This window comes from Lissotriton vulgaris, chromosome 9 (assembly GCF_964263255.1).
Source record: "Lissotriton vulgaris chromosome 9, aLisVul1.2, whole genome shotgun sequence".
In the NCBI taxonomy this organism is placed as follows: domain Eukaryota; kingdom Metazoa; phylum Chordata; class Amphibia; order Caudata; family Salamandridae; genus Lissotriton; species Lissotriton vulgaris.
Window position 1 is genome coordinate 1,182,999,896 of NC_141697.1, and position 15,995 is coordinate 1,183,015,890.

General features: G+C 46.3%; 1 protein-coding gene across 1 annotated transcript in view; it reads right to left on the bottom strand.

Annotated features, from left to right (window-relative positions):
• LOC147692987 (cyclic nucleotide-binding domain-containing protein 2-like) overlaps positions 1–15,995 on the bottom strand; it is a 182,084-nt gene that overhangs the window by 15,686 nt on the left and 150,403 nt on the right. The window contains exons 11-14 of the mRNA XM_086939568.1: positions 15,309–15,393; positions 11,575–12,009; positions 7,847–7,926; positions 528–662 (exon numbers count right to left, since the gene is read on the bottom strand). Coding sequence (XP_086795694.1) covers positions 528–662; positions 7,847–7,926; positions 11,575–12,009; positions 15,309–15,393 — 735 coding nt within the window. The remainder of the gene's footprint in view (positions 1–527; positions 663–7,846; positions 7,927–11,574; positions 12,010–15,308; positions 15,394–15,995) is intronic.

Consider the following 15,995-nt stretch of genomic DNA (forward strand, 5'->3'; position numbering starts at 1 on the left):
AGGTGTTTGTGTAGGACACCAACTCTCCACTTCCTCCTTTGGTATTTATTGTTGCGTGGAAACACTCACAGCAACATCCATGGAACGCCTCTTTCACGCAGTGTTCTGCATGGAAGGGGCACATGTTTACAATGCCATGACAAGCCATGCAAAGTGGCTTTTTGAGGACTTCTAAAGATGATGTGGCACATTGCGCCACAGGAAGATGGGATGCCTGTTCATTACCTTTCTTTTCTACCACCATTGCGCAAAACGAGCTCTGATGGATTTGGACTGTCATATAGCAAAGTTTCATCCTTTTGTACACGGGTATTACATACACTAAAAAAGAATGATAAACAATGTTTGGCGTCCAGGGATGAACACCATATTGGAATGGAGGGTCAGGGAGTGTGGGAGCAAAACCGGTCCATTCAATCCAAAGTTGTGCCATTTAACTGCCTCAAAAATCCATGGTACAGTGTAGCAATAGATGCTATAGGGCTTTCCAGGTAGGCAAAACTCAGCTAAATATGTTGGTGACTTACATGCTGTCGTAACCTCTCGATGAACTCCTCTGGGGCGTGGTCCAGGTAAAACCGTTTGGAGATTTTCAGACACTCAGCTCCGTTGCTCACCACACACAGGTTGGACTGGTCTTTAAAAAGGACATCTGAAAGGCCCTGGAACACAAGGAAACATACTTTCTCAAAATCTGCAAGACATAGAATTTGACTTATTACCCTTTAGCATTGACATTCATGTAAAGCTCGATTTTTTCTAAAGCTCATCCCACTTCAATGAATGTTGAACCACACACCTTAATGTCCATACCCAACACCGACGTAGGCAAAAAACATCAAGGGTATATGCATAACTCATAGCATTACCCCACTTACATCTGAGGTATCACCCCCACTCCGCCCAGACAAAACTCATAATCCTTGGTCACAAGGCATGCCTCCCTTGAGGTCCCTGCTCTTTGGATGATCACCCCCAGATCCCACGACAGTGAGCCTACGTGAGCTGGGAACCACAGCTGAGGCTTGAAGCACACCACCATGACCATGGACTAGATACCATTCAATGGCTGGTAATCCATTCCCCACACAAGGGTCTGCTGCATTGTATTTGGTTTTTTTTGGTGGTCTTGGTCATGTGATGTACCTTTGTATCAACGTATTTCTTGGACACGTTCAAACAAGAAGACAGAGTAAGTCACTCGGAACTTCACTGAACCTCAACACAATCCATTGATCATGGAATTTTCTTGCACTACCCAAGATTCACTAGAAAGATTTAGGAGCCAATGCACATGGCTGGTATCTTTCTGGAGCAGCGTGGTGGCACAACAGTGGACTGGAATGTGGCCCAAATGACTGCCAGAGGCTGCAATTAATTCAAGTATTCCAGGAGCCAAACAAGGTCAAAACCGGTCTGGGGTTGCTTAAGTTCCTGCCTGTGGGGTGGGGGAACTGGCGAGGCAATTGGGATGCACCGATCCTGTATGAGCAGGATCAAGTCTGGAGTGGCAGGGTGGGCAAAAGCAATGGACTGGAATGCTTCTTCAAGTAATTACCAAAGGTTGAGATTAATTCAAGCATTCCACCCATCCCAATTTTATTGTTTTGATTGGGCACCACAAACGTCTGCAGTACAAGACAGAGTCTGACTTTCATCCAGATATCTACATAAATCTGGGCCCCAATCCTGGCTCATGATATCATTTTGCATTACCAGGATGACAAAAATGTAGCAAAGTGCTTTCTTAGATCTTTCCAGTTACCTTCACATACAACTGGTCTCACGCAGATCCCCTCTAAAAGCCAGCAGATTTAAACATGTGCCTATCATGCCCCACTAATGGACTAGGAGAGTCATCCCACACTTAAAAGGCAGCAGGTCTTCGCCAACAAAGATACTTGAAGGTAGAATGCCTCCACTACTAAAGTCTTCAGGAAGCATCCTATGTTAACATGTAAATACACTAAAGCTACACAATGCTCTCCAGAAGTGTCATCAAGATGGCTGCCAATCCTCTTCGCATATCCGTATTGCTCATTTGCAGGCCAACACAGGAGCTGTCCATGCAAACCATGCAGCAGTACTAACGACTATCTGATGTGAAAGTCACGTGCATGCACAGTTCACGGTTTTCCAAGGCTTCCTGCACCTATGTGTCAATGTGGGTTGCTGTCTGCTGCCACCCCTGCTGTTTGTAAATTCTACAGTCCTCTGAGGCTGAGAACTGAAGGGAGGTCCTAGTCTGCTCCACGTCCATTGCCTTCCTTTGCAATCATGATGCCTCCAAGCCTCCCCAAGGTTCTGTGGCTCAGAAGATCTTGTTTTGCTGGGCTTGAGTTCCTCTTGGGATTGGAAGCACTGCTTAGACCTGCCTCCCGTAGTCCACGCTGTAGACTGGTATTGGCCAGGTGGGGCAGGAAGAGGAGAGGAGACCAAAAATTGCCTCTATCTTGTCTCCTTTTATCTTCTCCCTGTCAGAGTTCAGAGACCCCTTTAGTATTAAAGGTCCCACAGTCCACCACTAAACCCGGGGTACCGCTGCCAATCTTTGTTACTCCTTATCTTACCAACAGGAAGCGTTCAACTTAATCCTTCTCAGGGCACAGGTGCCTGTAAACACCACTCTGCAGGGCCTTTCAAAAGTGGGATGACACTTTTATTGGTTCATGTTTCTCTCTTCAAATCAGGACCCAGTGTGGCAGAGGTAGACTTTGTGTATGTTTGCAAGAGGCAAAGCTGTGTGTATGCAGATGGCAGAGGTTTTGTGTGCCGCCTGCAGGTAGTAGAGGATGTGCGTGTTTGTGTCTACTGAACGTGCAGGAGGGGCGTACATCTCTGCAGATAGTATTTGCCTTCTGTGATTGGTAGGAGGGCCATCTCTTTGGGTGTGTTCCTGTGTGTCTCCACACATGTGTCTCTCCGGCAGAAAGTACACGTGGTAACTGCAAATGGCTGAAGGTATGTGTGCTCCTGCAGATAGCAGAATTGGTTTTAGTACCTGTCCTGCAGGGCCGGACTGTGAAGAGCAACCAGCCCTGGCAGGTTGCTTTTCGATCGGCCTTAGGAGCGGGGAGGGGCGTTGCTAGCAAGAGGCACCACTCCCGCTTTTACAGGGGACCGATATTGCAACCGGCCACCAATGACAAAAGCGGCCCCCATGGGTTCAAAACCGGCCTCCACCCCTCCTGTCCACCAGGGAAATGCCCGGTGCCCGCTGCAGCCAGTCCGGCCCTGATTTCTTGTATACACGGACGCGCCAGCTCAGTACCGCAATTGGATTTGCACTTAGAAAATTTCTGAACACTACTTTTAAAACTTGTATATATCTTAACCAGTCTCATTTTTACTCTGATCCTACCTGCACCCTTTCTTCCGGTCTTAGCCCCGTTCCACCACGGCCTGTGCTAATTGAGTGGAGGGCGGAAACAGACCTGGCCTCGGCCCCCCGAGGGTGAGGCACTACCGGCAGAGGCGGGTCCTGCGCCCTCATAGTTGGCATGCCAGCACTCCCGTGCAGCGGACGCGCCAGCTCAGTAAGGCGCTAGCGAGCGGCTGTGCGGCAATTGGATTTGCACTTGGAAAATTTCTGAACACTACTTTTAAAACTTGTATATTTCTTAACCAGTCTCATTTTTACTCGGATCCTACCTGCACCCTTTCTTCCGGTCTTAGCCCCGCTCCACCACGGCCTGTGCTAATTGAGTGGAGGGCGGAAACAGACCTGGGCTTGGCCCCCCGAGGGTGACGCACTACTGGCAGAGGCGGGTCCTGCGCCCTCATAGTCGGCATGCCAGCACTCCTGCACAGCGGACGCGCGCAGCGGGCGTGCCGATGGCGCGCCGAAGGCAAGCCTGTCTGGGCCCGTCCGCGCCAGTCTGACGCCAGACACCAGACCCCTTGGCTGTCGGACGGCACAGCTGCACCCTTACTCCCGAGTGGATTTGCTTGCCCTCCGCACCCGGGCTCCTTCCGCGACCATCTCTGGCAGCTAGATACCCCATGCACAAGGTGCAATAAATGTGGGTTCAGGGCCACAGAGGATGCCCTGACACCTCCTTAGTCACTTAAGCTCACAAATCTAAATGTATATAGCCTGAACTGCAGGTCCCTGGTAAAACACCATGAAGACATACTCGAGCTCCTCTTGGACAGGTCCCCTGACCTACTTTTCCTCACGGAGACTTGGCTTACCAGTGACTCGACCGCCATCCTGGCCTTGGCCCTTCCGTTAGGCTATTCAATGTCTATTCAGAACAGGCCTAGTGGTAGGGGGGGTGGGCTAGCTGTTATAGCTAAACCCACCTTCCCCTGCACTCTTTCCCCAGTGATAATACCTGATTGCGAATGCACTTTATTCAAGATCAGGATATCAGACAATTTTACCCTCACTGGGCTTCTCATCTACCGCCCCCCTGGGTCGGCCAGAACCTTTCAGGAAGCTCTGCCCCAGACTATCTCTACCCTTGCCCTGCAGACACCCAACTTTAGTATATTGGGAGACCTAAACCTGCACTTGGAGCGACTTGACTCCCATGACATCACAAACTTCCTGGGAGATCTGGAAGCCTGCCAGCGATTTCAGTCGGTCAAAGGTCCATCTCATCTGGCAGGCCACCTGCTTGACCCTGTGTTTTTCAACATTGAGGGTTCACGCCCCCCATCCACTCAGCTGGACGGACCACTTCCTCATTCATATATACATTAGTACCTTAGCAATCTCTCGGCAGAATCCCCCCCCCCCCGCCCCCCTCTGGAGGCGCCCATGGCACAAACTGGATGCCCCCAGCTTCGAGTCCAGCCTTAATTCTTCCCGCCCGGATTGGCCCAGCAATTTGGAGGAAGCAGACAAAGCCTTTAGGGGATGGATTAATAACTCCCTTGACCTCCAGATTCCCAAACAAATGTCCCGGCCCAAACGCGAGCAGTCGCACCCATGGTACACCAAGACATTAGCGACAGAAAAAAAGCACTGTAAGATCCTCGAACGCACCTGGATGCGTTCCTATGACCCTTTAGCAAAGAAAAGTTATAGGTCAGCCACTAAAGTATATCATAAACTTATACAAAAAACGAAGGCTGCATTCTACACTAACTTAATTAATTACAGTCACAATCCTTCCAAAACCATCTTTTCCTTGATAAAAGATATGACCAAAGCCCCAGAGGGAACTAACAACACAATTGCCTCCAACTCGCAGTGCGAAGATCTGGCCCCTTTTTTCACTAATAAAGTTCAGGAGATGTACAATTTGTTGGATACTAGAAGGCCCACCTTGACCCCTGGCCAAGCGACCTATCCACTTGACTCCCTTGATCCTTTATAAATCCTCCCACCCATTACCCATAAAGATCTCGAATTCCTGGCCACAAAGGTGAAGTCTGGGTCTCCTGATGATCCCGTTAAACCTGACATCTTTAGGCTTCTCCAGGACTCCATCCTGAATGAGGGACGGGAACTGATTAATAGATCACTTCTGTCATCCACTATTCCAAGGTCATGGAAGCATGCCAAAGTCATCCCCCTGCTGAAGAAGCCTACCCTGGACCCTTCCCGCCCAGAAACCTTTAGACCCATTTCCCTCCTGCGGTACCTGGCCAAGGTGATGGAAGCTCATGTGAACTCCATCCTGACCAGTTACCTGGAAACTAATGGGATTCTAGACGAGTCGCAAAATGGCATCCGGGCTAAACATAGCACGGAGTCAGCCTTATTGGCAGTCACGGAACAACTGAGGGCCTCACAAGACCTAGGGAACACCTCAGCTCTGATCCTGCTTGACCTGAGTGCGGCGTTCGACACGGTCTCTCAAGAGATTTTGCTCAAACGTCTCAGGGAGATCGGGGCCAGAGATGGGGCCCTTGCCTGGTTCGCGTTGTTTTTATCTGACAGCTCCTTTCAGATCTATGCTCCACCTTACTCATCTAGCAGGCTCCCTCTCAATTGCGGTGTCCCTCAGGGCTCTGCCCTCAGCCCCACGCTGTTTAACGTGTACGTCCGCCCCCTGGCCCTCCTGGCCAGGGAACGAAAGATCAAAATGATCTCCTATGCGGACGACACGCAGCTTATCTTCACCTTCTCTAATGACACCACGCTCGACCAAGCCAAATTTCAGGAAGACGTTCTGGCCATTTCAAACTGGATGTCAGAGAATTATCTCCAGCTTAACTCCTCTAAAACGGAGGTGCTCCTGATGGGGCGTGACTTACAGAAGTGGGACCATCAGTGGTGGCCTCCGTCTATGGGTCTCCCCCCGAAACCTAAGGAGGTTGTTAAGAATCTGGGTGTATTAATGGGCAACTCACTTTCTTTTGAGTCGCATGCAGAAAAGGTTGCTGGTACCTGTTTCGGCCGCCTACATTGCATTAAACCCATCTTGGGCTTCTTCGAGCCACCCACCCGTCAAGTTATAGTCCAGTCCTTGGTCTTATCCCACCTAGACTACTGTAATGGACTATTGCTGGGAACCAACAAGTCATTTACCAAAAGACTCCAGAGGGCTCAAAACGCAGCTGCCCGCACTCTCTTTGCCCTACCTAAATACTGCCACACCTCACATCTCCTGCGCCGGCTACACTGGCTGCCGGTGAAACAAGGAATCAAATTTAAGACCCTTTGTTTAACCCATAAAATTCTATATGGCCAGGGCCCTCAAATACTGCAGGGACTCTGCGCCCCCACACGGGCCTTACGCTCTGCTGATCTCCATCTTGCCCGTACCATCAGAGTACGCAAGAGCAGAGCTGGCGGCCGATCTTTCAGGTCCCTCGCCCCTGTCCTATGGAATTCCATCCCTGTTGAGGCATGCGCTATACAAAACCACTGGCTCTTCCGGAAACATATTAAAACCTGGCTGTTCGTCTCCATTTAGGGGGTCGACCCTTCGGCTGTCCTACAGTGTTCTCTCTGTCCACCCTCCGTGCTGTGCTTCTCTGGCCGGTTTGTCTGCAAGCGCTGGGACGCCCTGTTACTGGGGCAGCAATGCGCTATACAAGCAAATTTAACATAACATAACATAAAACCACAGGGGTGTGTGTGTGTGTTTTGTGTTGTGTGTGTGTTTGTGTGAGTGTTAGTTAGAAGGTACCTGTGCTTCTACAAATGGTTGAAGCTATGTGCCCCTGTTGCATGTGTGTGTGTCATAAGTGGCTGGAGGTGTACGTGAATCTTGTACCTCTATCTTCTTCGTCAAGAAGCTGCACTATTAAAAAATGTCTGCAATGAGACTGGCACAAACCCAACAAAACACCTTCTTTGATTCCGAATGGCGATGACAGACACAGATGTTAACAAGCAGCAGTGGGGTCAAACCATTCATTTGCCATTTTTCCAAATATGCTATCTAAAAAAGACAGATTTTCTGTAAGAAAGCCACTGAAATATTACAAGATTTCAGATTCTCTTGTGGACCTGAGGAGCCTTATCTCGCCACAGCGGTAAATAATCTATATATTTATAAAAAACATAATATATGCTGCCCCTGATGGCTGCTTTAAGGGCTGGATGACCCGAGGATCCTCTGATCCCAGAAAGCAGTCTAAAGTCATCCAGACAGGCAGGGGTTAACCAGACATCCATCTGTCCAGTCTGCCTCTGTTTAGTATGTGCTTATGTTATGTTATATGTATTTGTAAAGCACACTATCACCCACGAGGATATCCTGGCACCGGCTATGTGTCCAGAGCCACCACTGAGGTTAAATCCTGCCCCTGTGGGAGATCAGAATGGAGGACACAGACGCATTTTTGGCTTGAGAGCCATATGGACTCCTCTTGGCTGGCACCCTGTGCCAGTGGGCATCTGTCAGGGGGCATTGTTGGTGAGAAGACAAGCGGAAAGACTTACGAACACAGATCCTCTCATCAGGGTGCCCAAAGTAATGAGAACGGGTGCCACCCTCCTGCTGCCAGCCACCGGCTTCTGCACTGCAAACACAAAAAGAAAGGAAGACAAATTTACAGTCAGTTCTACAATGTACTGAAAGTTTATTAAGCTTTCTGCGGGGGCCCATAAAACATGCCTTTGTCCTGTGGATTACCGTTTTCAACCATTTGTTTCTGTTAGTGTCATCGCCCATCAGTAGCAGTGACTGATAGTAAATAATGGGCTTTAAAATGCAATTACCAAGGGAAAAGGCCAAACCACACTCACAACATGTGCCAATCAGTTTCTCTGTGCTAGTAAGAGTTTAACTAAATATCTTGTGATCTCTAAACAATTCTACTCCCAGGTTTTGCTTGTGTGTTGCTTTCCTCGAATGTTTACAAAGTATGTTGTCAAATTCTACATCAAATAAAGACCTCCACTTTTCTGCAGAAAATTAAATAATTCCAAATTTTCTGAGGAAACCTAGCAAGTCTGGATAAAACTTTGTAAAAACATTTTTTCAGCATAAGATAACTATTTTGCATGAGAGATTAGTTCTGCACTAAGCAAGTGTGCAAAATTGCAGTAGGACTTTTGTTGGCCAAAATCATGCCATAACAGCCCCACCTCTTCCCATGGAATGAGCATTTTTACTGAGATCACAATGTCATTGTCCGCAGAGGTTCCTGACGAACTGCATCTGGGAAAGCATCAGAAGTGGTTACACCCAGCTGCATTAAAGAAGGTTCAACTCAACTGCATCAGAAAAGGTTTCATTGAAAGGTATCAAAGGAGAGGGTCAACTGAATTGCATCAAAGGATGATTGAATTGGCTCTATCGGGGAAGGATCAACCCAACTGCACAGATGCGGATTAACTGAACTACATCAACTCAGTGGTTTCGGAAAAAGTTTACTGCAACTGCATTAGCTCAGCTGCATTGGAAAACATTTTGCTCAACTGCATCAGAAGTGGTTCAGTCATTTGCATCAGCTCAGTTAGATCAGAAAATGATTAATTCAACTGTCTTAGCGAAGGACTAACTCGGCGGCATTACAAGAGTTTTCATGGATTTCAACTTAACTGCATCAGAGTAGTCTCACGACACCGCATCAAAAGAAGTTACCACAGATCTCCATCCCAAGAGGTTGCTAAGGAATAGGGACACGTTACAACGCATGCGATACATCGCATGCCATTCCAACGCGGTTGTTACAATGACTGCGTTGTTACATCACATACCATTACAACGCAAGTTGTTACAACGACTTGCTGTTTGGGGCGCTGGATGTTGGAATAGTATAATTTACTATTCCAACTCCAGTCTGTGCAATAGTAGGGAAGGTGTTGGATTTTTAATCCAACACCTTCTTCTCCCTACAGCAAGTCGTTCTAACGACTTGCGTTGTAAAGGTTTACGATATAACAACCAAGTTATTGTAACGACTGCGTTGTAATGGCATGCAATGTATCGCATGCGATGTAAACGATGCTTCCCGGTGCCGAGCATTGGATGTTGGCTGCCAACATATTACAGGTTTCTACCTAACTGCATTAGATGAGTGTCCGGTGAACTTTATCCCAGGAGCAGTAACTTGACTACATTATGTAAGGTTCCTTTCAAATATTTTAGAAGCATCTTTTTTTTTAACTTTCTTATAGTCACCTCCAACCAACCTACATCACAGTGGATCAACTAAAACTAGACTGTTGGTGTCCATAGGACATGAGGCTCCATCCAGATGGGACTCCGGAATCTCAAACAAAATAGATCACGCAAACTGCCCCAAAAGTCCCTTTGCCAGATTGGATTTAGTGACACCAACAGTTCCTAATTTGGGTCGGTGGTTGCAGGTGGGCCCAATGGTATCTATTTTTGGGGTCCAGCACTTATTTTTCCGCAAAGGACTTTGATCCAGAGCAGAAGACAGAAAATCACAAAACAGGGAGAGAGGGGGTGTGAGAAGTTGGCCTGGAAGCAAAAGAAAAAAAAAAGTGACAAAGCGGGAAAGTATGTTTGAGATAAAGAGTCAAGGAGAAGCTGCTTTTGGATGAAAGAGGCATGAGGTGGAATAACGTCTACACAAGCTTTATATACAGCGCTCTGACTTAGTGCTGGCCGTGGGCTTTTAAGCAAAACATTGGGCCTGGCACGTACTCTTTTACAAATTAAACCACTAGACACCAAGGCTTTGCTCAACTAGATCCAGGGTGTTCATCTAACTTTATGCGAGATGCCTACACCATGCTACATTAAATCGAAATTCATCCCAAAGGTATCCCAGGAATTTTATCCAAATGCATCAAAGGAAGATCACTGGAATTCTTCTGAAATTGTCTGCGCCCAAAAGGTACCTTTGCGAAACGACATCATGGGGCCTCCAACCATTTAGCGCACATACAAGGGCATCACAGAGGATTCCAACACACTGTATCATATGAGGCTTTAAGTCTTTGCATCACAGAAGTCTCTACACAAATTTAGGATTGTGGTGTCCACCCATTTGTATTAGAAGAACCTTCACTCAGTGAAATCATATCATCCTTAGCGCTGTCGATTTACAAGAGCCTTCCCACAAATCCATCATCACCCGCAATAAAATACCCAATGGGTCTCTAGCCTATTGAATCACATCTGCCTACACTCAACTGAGTGAAGGTGCCTCAACCCTACTGTTGTAAAGAACCTAAACTCCACCGTATGGATATCTGGTCAAGCATGTAAATCAGACGACCTTGTATCCATGGAGAGACACTGTGTTACGTTGACATATAAACAACGTAATCCACCAGGATTGATTCAACAGGCAAATTTGATACATTTAATTTTTTTTTCATCTGAAATGACAGCATATCGGCAGTCAAAAAAAGATCTGTGAAGGTTTGAACAATTTAAAGAAAATGTAAAACCGCAGTTCTATTCAAATTCTGAATATATATTTCATCAGAACAGACAATTGTCTCATAAAAAAGATGTGAAAAATCGTGCAGTGAGCTATGTGACTGTGACCGTAATATGTGAACAAATACAACAGACAATGCAGCAGCAACCCTGAATACAAATAGTGAAATACACTAAGAACATCCTTCAAAAATTATCACTGAATCCCCTCAACTTTCTCATGGAAGCTCCTACCCGACCAGCGGTGGCCGGCACAGGTTAGCGCGGTAGGGCGGGGCAGGAGGGGGGAGCTGACAGACGACGAAATACGTATTATTTATTTAACTATGCTTACTCCGACATCTGTTGACTTCCGACCCCACCCCGCCCGCCCCGCCCCACCGCGTTTACCTGTACCGGCTGCCTCTGTGTCTGGCAGTGTCTGAAAATCCCCCATCAATCTGACCCATCTGTCAATCCTGCCACTCATGCGACCTTTCCTTGAGGTATCTACCCCAAAATGAAAACACTTTCAGGTGGTTTTCCCTCAATTCTGCCATTACTGTAATATAAAATTAAACTGAGGAAACATGTTAGTGAATGGAGAGATACCTAATGTGAAACCTGTTATAGCGCACAGAAGGACTTGCATCCGGTAGAGTGGTCTTTCTCCTGTGCAGCAATACTGCAGCAGATAATGGCCCTGCTGGCAGTGGTCGGTCATTCAGAACTAATGTTGACTTACTTTAGAGGTTATTAATTTTGTGATGCTGGTATTTATAAAGGCCAAAATCCTCAGTTCATCGCTATCCAGAACATCACGTACCTTGTTGCGTCTCCTCTGTCTTCGCCATGAAATTCATCGTTCTGGGTCGCAGGTGTGCAGACTTCATGGGCGCGGGCTCCCTGTTAATACCACTTTCCTCGTTGCTCACTTTCAATACTGGAATGTTAAAGCCACTCAATATCTCTACTTGCTGGTTGTCACTGCTAGTTACTACTAATTTAGGGTAGGGTGGATTCATATGCCCCATCGAGGCAGTAGTACCAAGAGCTTTGACATCTCTGTGTCCACCAGGCTGCTCCGAGAGCATCGAATGCGGATCGCTTGGAATATTCTCTTTCTTGCAGGTTTTGACCTTTTTGTAGATTCTCATTGGTGGTTGTCTGTGCAATATGCACCTGTCTAAGATCAGGTTTTGCTTCTCATGCATCCGTTTCTGGACTTCGGGCTTTGCCAAGGATGGAGCATCTTCAGAAACTGGAAGAAGACATTGTGGCACGTTAAAACATACACTACAGGAGTTTGAAAGTATAAGACAAGTTGGTATTATTATTATTATTATTATTATTATTATGTTTCTTATATAGCGCCTGAATCGACCCCCGAAGGGGTATCTCCACGCTTGCCTTGGGAACCCGTCCTGGTTTTTCCCTGTGGGATAGCCCCTACAGGGCATCCCCAAGGTGAAAGCCAGGCATCCCGCCGCGGGGGGGGCGTTGTGGAGATTAAGCAAGCTTAGTGCCCAGAGTTGCAGAGTGTGAACCCATGATTAGGTCAGGCACCGAAGCGAGAATTATCGAGTCCATGGACATTTGAGCTCAAGACCCTGCCGCGTCGGGAATTGAACCCTGGTCCCGGGTCTGACCTCTGCTTCAGGGTCTGCCTGCTCTAACCAGTGAGGTATAAAATGAAATATCCTCGGAAGCACAATGTTAGCATTATATCATCCATCACATTAAACAACTGCAGTCAATTGGGGTAAATCCCACAATTGTTAGATGGTTTCATATATTGACTCATGCTCTATAGGAAACTCCCTAGAAAACAGTCTATAACAGTCTGGCAATATACTTCTTCATTACACTCAAAATAACCTTATGAATATCTTCTAAGGGAATTTGAACAAATGAGCACAATGCGGTTTGGAAACATAGTTATAAGTTAAGAGCAGATCAAAACAATGAATTTTTCAAGTCTACCTATTTCCACCCTTCTGTTGAAGTAGGCATATATGGTATCAGGTTTCCTTGGTACTGTTGATCTGCTATTTCTACCATATATTTTCTAAATTAAATTACACTTTAATAAATCCAGACTTACAGGGATCATGCTGAGAATTCCTCGGATAACTTTTCTAGATATACAGGAATTGTCTAGCCTCAACCCACGAGCTCCATATCAACCCTTAAAAAAGTTGTATCAAAACTTAGGGCTTCCTGTACATCTTGAGCCAGATTCCCTTTCTTGAGAAGGACCCATGGCATGTCCATTCGACAAATTATTTTGTACTGCAAGGCCAAACTCTCAAAGCAGGAGATGGTACTTGCAGAAAAAATTAACAAGAGCCCAATGCACAGAAAGTTTTCTCGTTGCGCTTGGGGGACATTTTACAATTTCGCTCCCTGGGCGCCACCTTGGAATCCTCTCCTCCAGTGGGTTTCTGCAATGCAAAGTCCCTTAACCTTGGACTGGGCTCCCATTGCATTCTTTGCCGAACAACTTCAAAACACCTCAGGGAGGTCTACAAAAACACATATGTCAAGCCACTAAAAAATAAGTGTGAATTGCTACTTTCGAATACAGACCAGTTTGTGCCACTGTACATTGTAAAGTCACTGAAAACAGCTATCCCACACAGCTGTCCTCCCACTTAAAGTATAAAAACCTGCACAGAGTTACATTTCTGACTATGAAGGGAAAGGAATAGAAATTATGCAGATCACTGGGAAACAACTACTCACGGTCTACACACAAGAGCAAGAGTATGGGCTGATATTAGTAAATCTCTCTGTAGCCTCAGCTATCACCAGCCAAAGAATCTCTTCAAAGCATATATGGTATCAAAGGGCTGCATGCTGAAACTTCAAGAGAAGGATTTCTGAATATATGCAGAAGTCACCCAAATCCACTTCAAACTCTCGGAGAGGTCTTGGGAACACGATGAAGTAACTAATTGCCTGAGGCATATTTATCAGCACTTCCACTTGTATGGTCTGACGCTATGGACCCTTAAACAGTGCGAGAATGGAAGTTGGCAATTTAACACATTGGGCCAGATTTACAAAAAATGTCTGGCCCCAATGTGGTACAGATCCTGCGGTGCATTTGTGCTGGGACCAAAAAGTTCAGCGGAGGGTTATTAAAGTGTTCAGAAATGCGATGGCGCTCTACAGGTAGTGGTCAAATGGTAGTTGTGAGGTCTAGGTGGTTGGTGCCTCTTGATCAGAGATAACCCTAGTCTCTGAAAAAGGAAGGAGGAGAGGAGCTCTCCCTTCTGTGAAATGCAAGAAAAGTCAAGCGCCCACAACCTACATTAGTTGATAGGTATTGTCTTGTGTCGTTAAGGAAAGGATAAAATCATACTCAAATGTTATTGTCTTGTTTGTTTTTTTATTGATCTGGTGAGAAGCTCCCCTAACCAAAAGGGGTACTTTTTTAGCACAAGAAACCAGCCGACACGTGTTTCGTCAATAACGGGGTAGACCCGTGACTCTTCAGGGCTGTGTAATCTGGCTAAGAACGGTATCGAGGGACCGTGATAATTCCAACCCGGTCCTAATCGGGTGCAAAAATACAGTAAACGGACGCGAGAGGAAGGTGCTCTTAGAGCACGTCAGAAAACGGGTATCAAGGAAAGCGAAGTCCGTCGTGGGTATAAGGTCGGACAGTGTAGGGAAGCAAATCCGCTTGCCCTCAATCGTTGGATTGTGGCCGTGAAATGGAGCTCAAGCAAAGTACGTCGGTTCTCCGGTTCTCACATATCCGGAGATATTTGTCAGATCTCTGAATGTCCCGGCTCTATCCTTTGGAACACAAGCCATCCTCGCCCTACTTCTCGACCACCTAAAAGTTGCAGGATCCCTAAAGATGCAGCTCTGCCACTTGGCCTATTGCCAGGGAGCCCAAAACTAACCTCTTGTTCAAGCCTGGATCCCTAGCACTGAGCAGCCGCCAAAGCTCCCATTGTGCCAGCTAGACACCAAAGGACAACTCCAAGCACTCGCGGACCCAGGATCCAGGTGGCTTCACTGACATAGGCCTTTTTCATCCTTTTTGCTATACCAAGAAGATACTCAAAGAAAGTGGAATTCAACAATTCAACGGTGACTATTGGAATGACAGTATAATCTAAGGACCCTAGGAGAGGCTTTGGGCTCATTAGCGCCTACTTTTCAACCCTTCCTGTGAAGTTCTCTTAGGTGGGTAGATCATGGCAAAAATCGGGGGGGGGGGAAATGCATGCATAAATATATAAACACGAAGAAGCCACATTATGTCTACAAAACATTCTTTGCGACAGTCTTATCCGCAAAAAAAAGTAACAGCAACAGTAATATTATTGAATAACTTGTACAATAAAACCTATTACCCTACATAATTACACCCACATGATGCTGCATCAATATCACATGGTGATAACCCTCAGAACTGGGTGTGACTTTATCACCACAAGAAACTCATGGAGTGTTTATTTACATCAATAGCTTTCCAAATAACCATAACATCTTATGACACAATTTTCCTGGCCCAAATACAGAGGAGAACGAAGTACTCACTGCTCCTTTGCTTTGCTCTTCTTGGTGGTGCTAGGGTTTTTATGGAAGGTGCCTCTTTGAAGACCTTGAACAACGAGCAGCTTCCCTTTAAGAAACACATTTATGTGAGTTTCTATTTGTTGATCCTGCCAATTCTAAACATTGTCATTAACCTCAGACAGGATGCTTTCAGCCTTTGTCTTCCTTTCCCACACTTTCATTACAACCTGCACGTGCAACATAGTCTGTGTTGATAGTGGCCTTTCTTGAGGCAACCTGGTATAAGATAGCCTCATGGGGTAGCAGCAGGCAAGTGCTGCTCAGAGCCCCCCGTATCGCAGAACGGGGCTTATGCAGGGCATGTCTCCATGTGTGACCACTGGGTCCCAACCTTCAAAAATAGCCTACAAATCGTAAGATCACACATTTATTCGACTGGACTGTACAATATGTTCTTCATTCATCTTGAAGTTGACCAAGGTTATCTGAAGGAAGGCCTGAAGGAAGGCCTGTTTAATCACATTGCCCATTTATGAGAATCCCTCTTATGTAGAGACCCTGCCACCCTAGATTTATGAGGACTTAGAAGAACCCATCACATCCCACCCAAAAAGTGAATCATAATTAAGGCTCCCTGTGTTCTGTTTTTACTGATTTTTACAGATAAATACAGACAGAAAACCATTTACTTTCTTGTCTGTATTTATT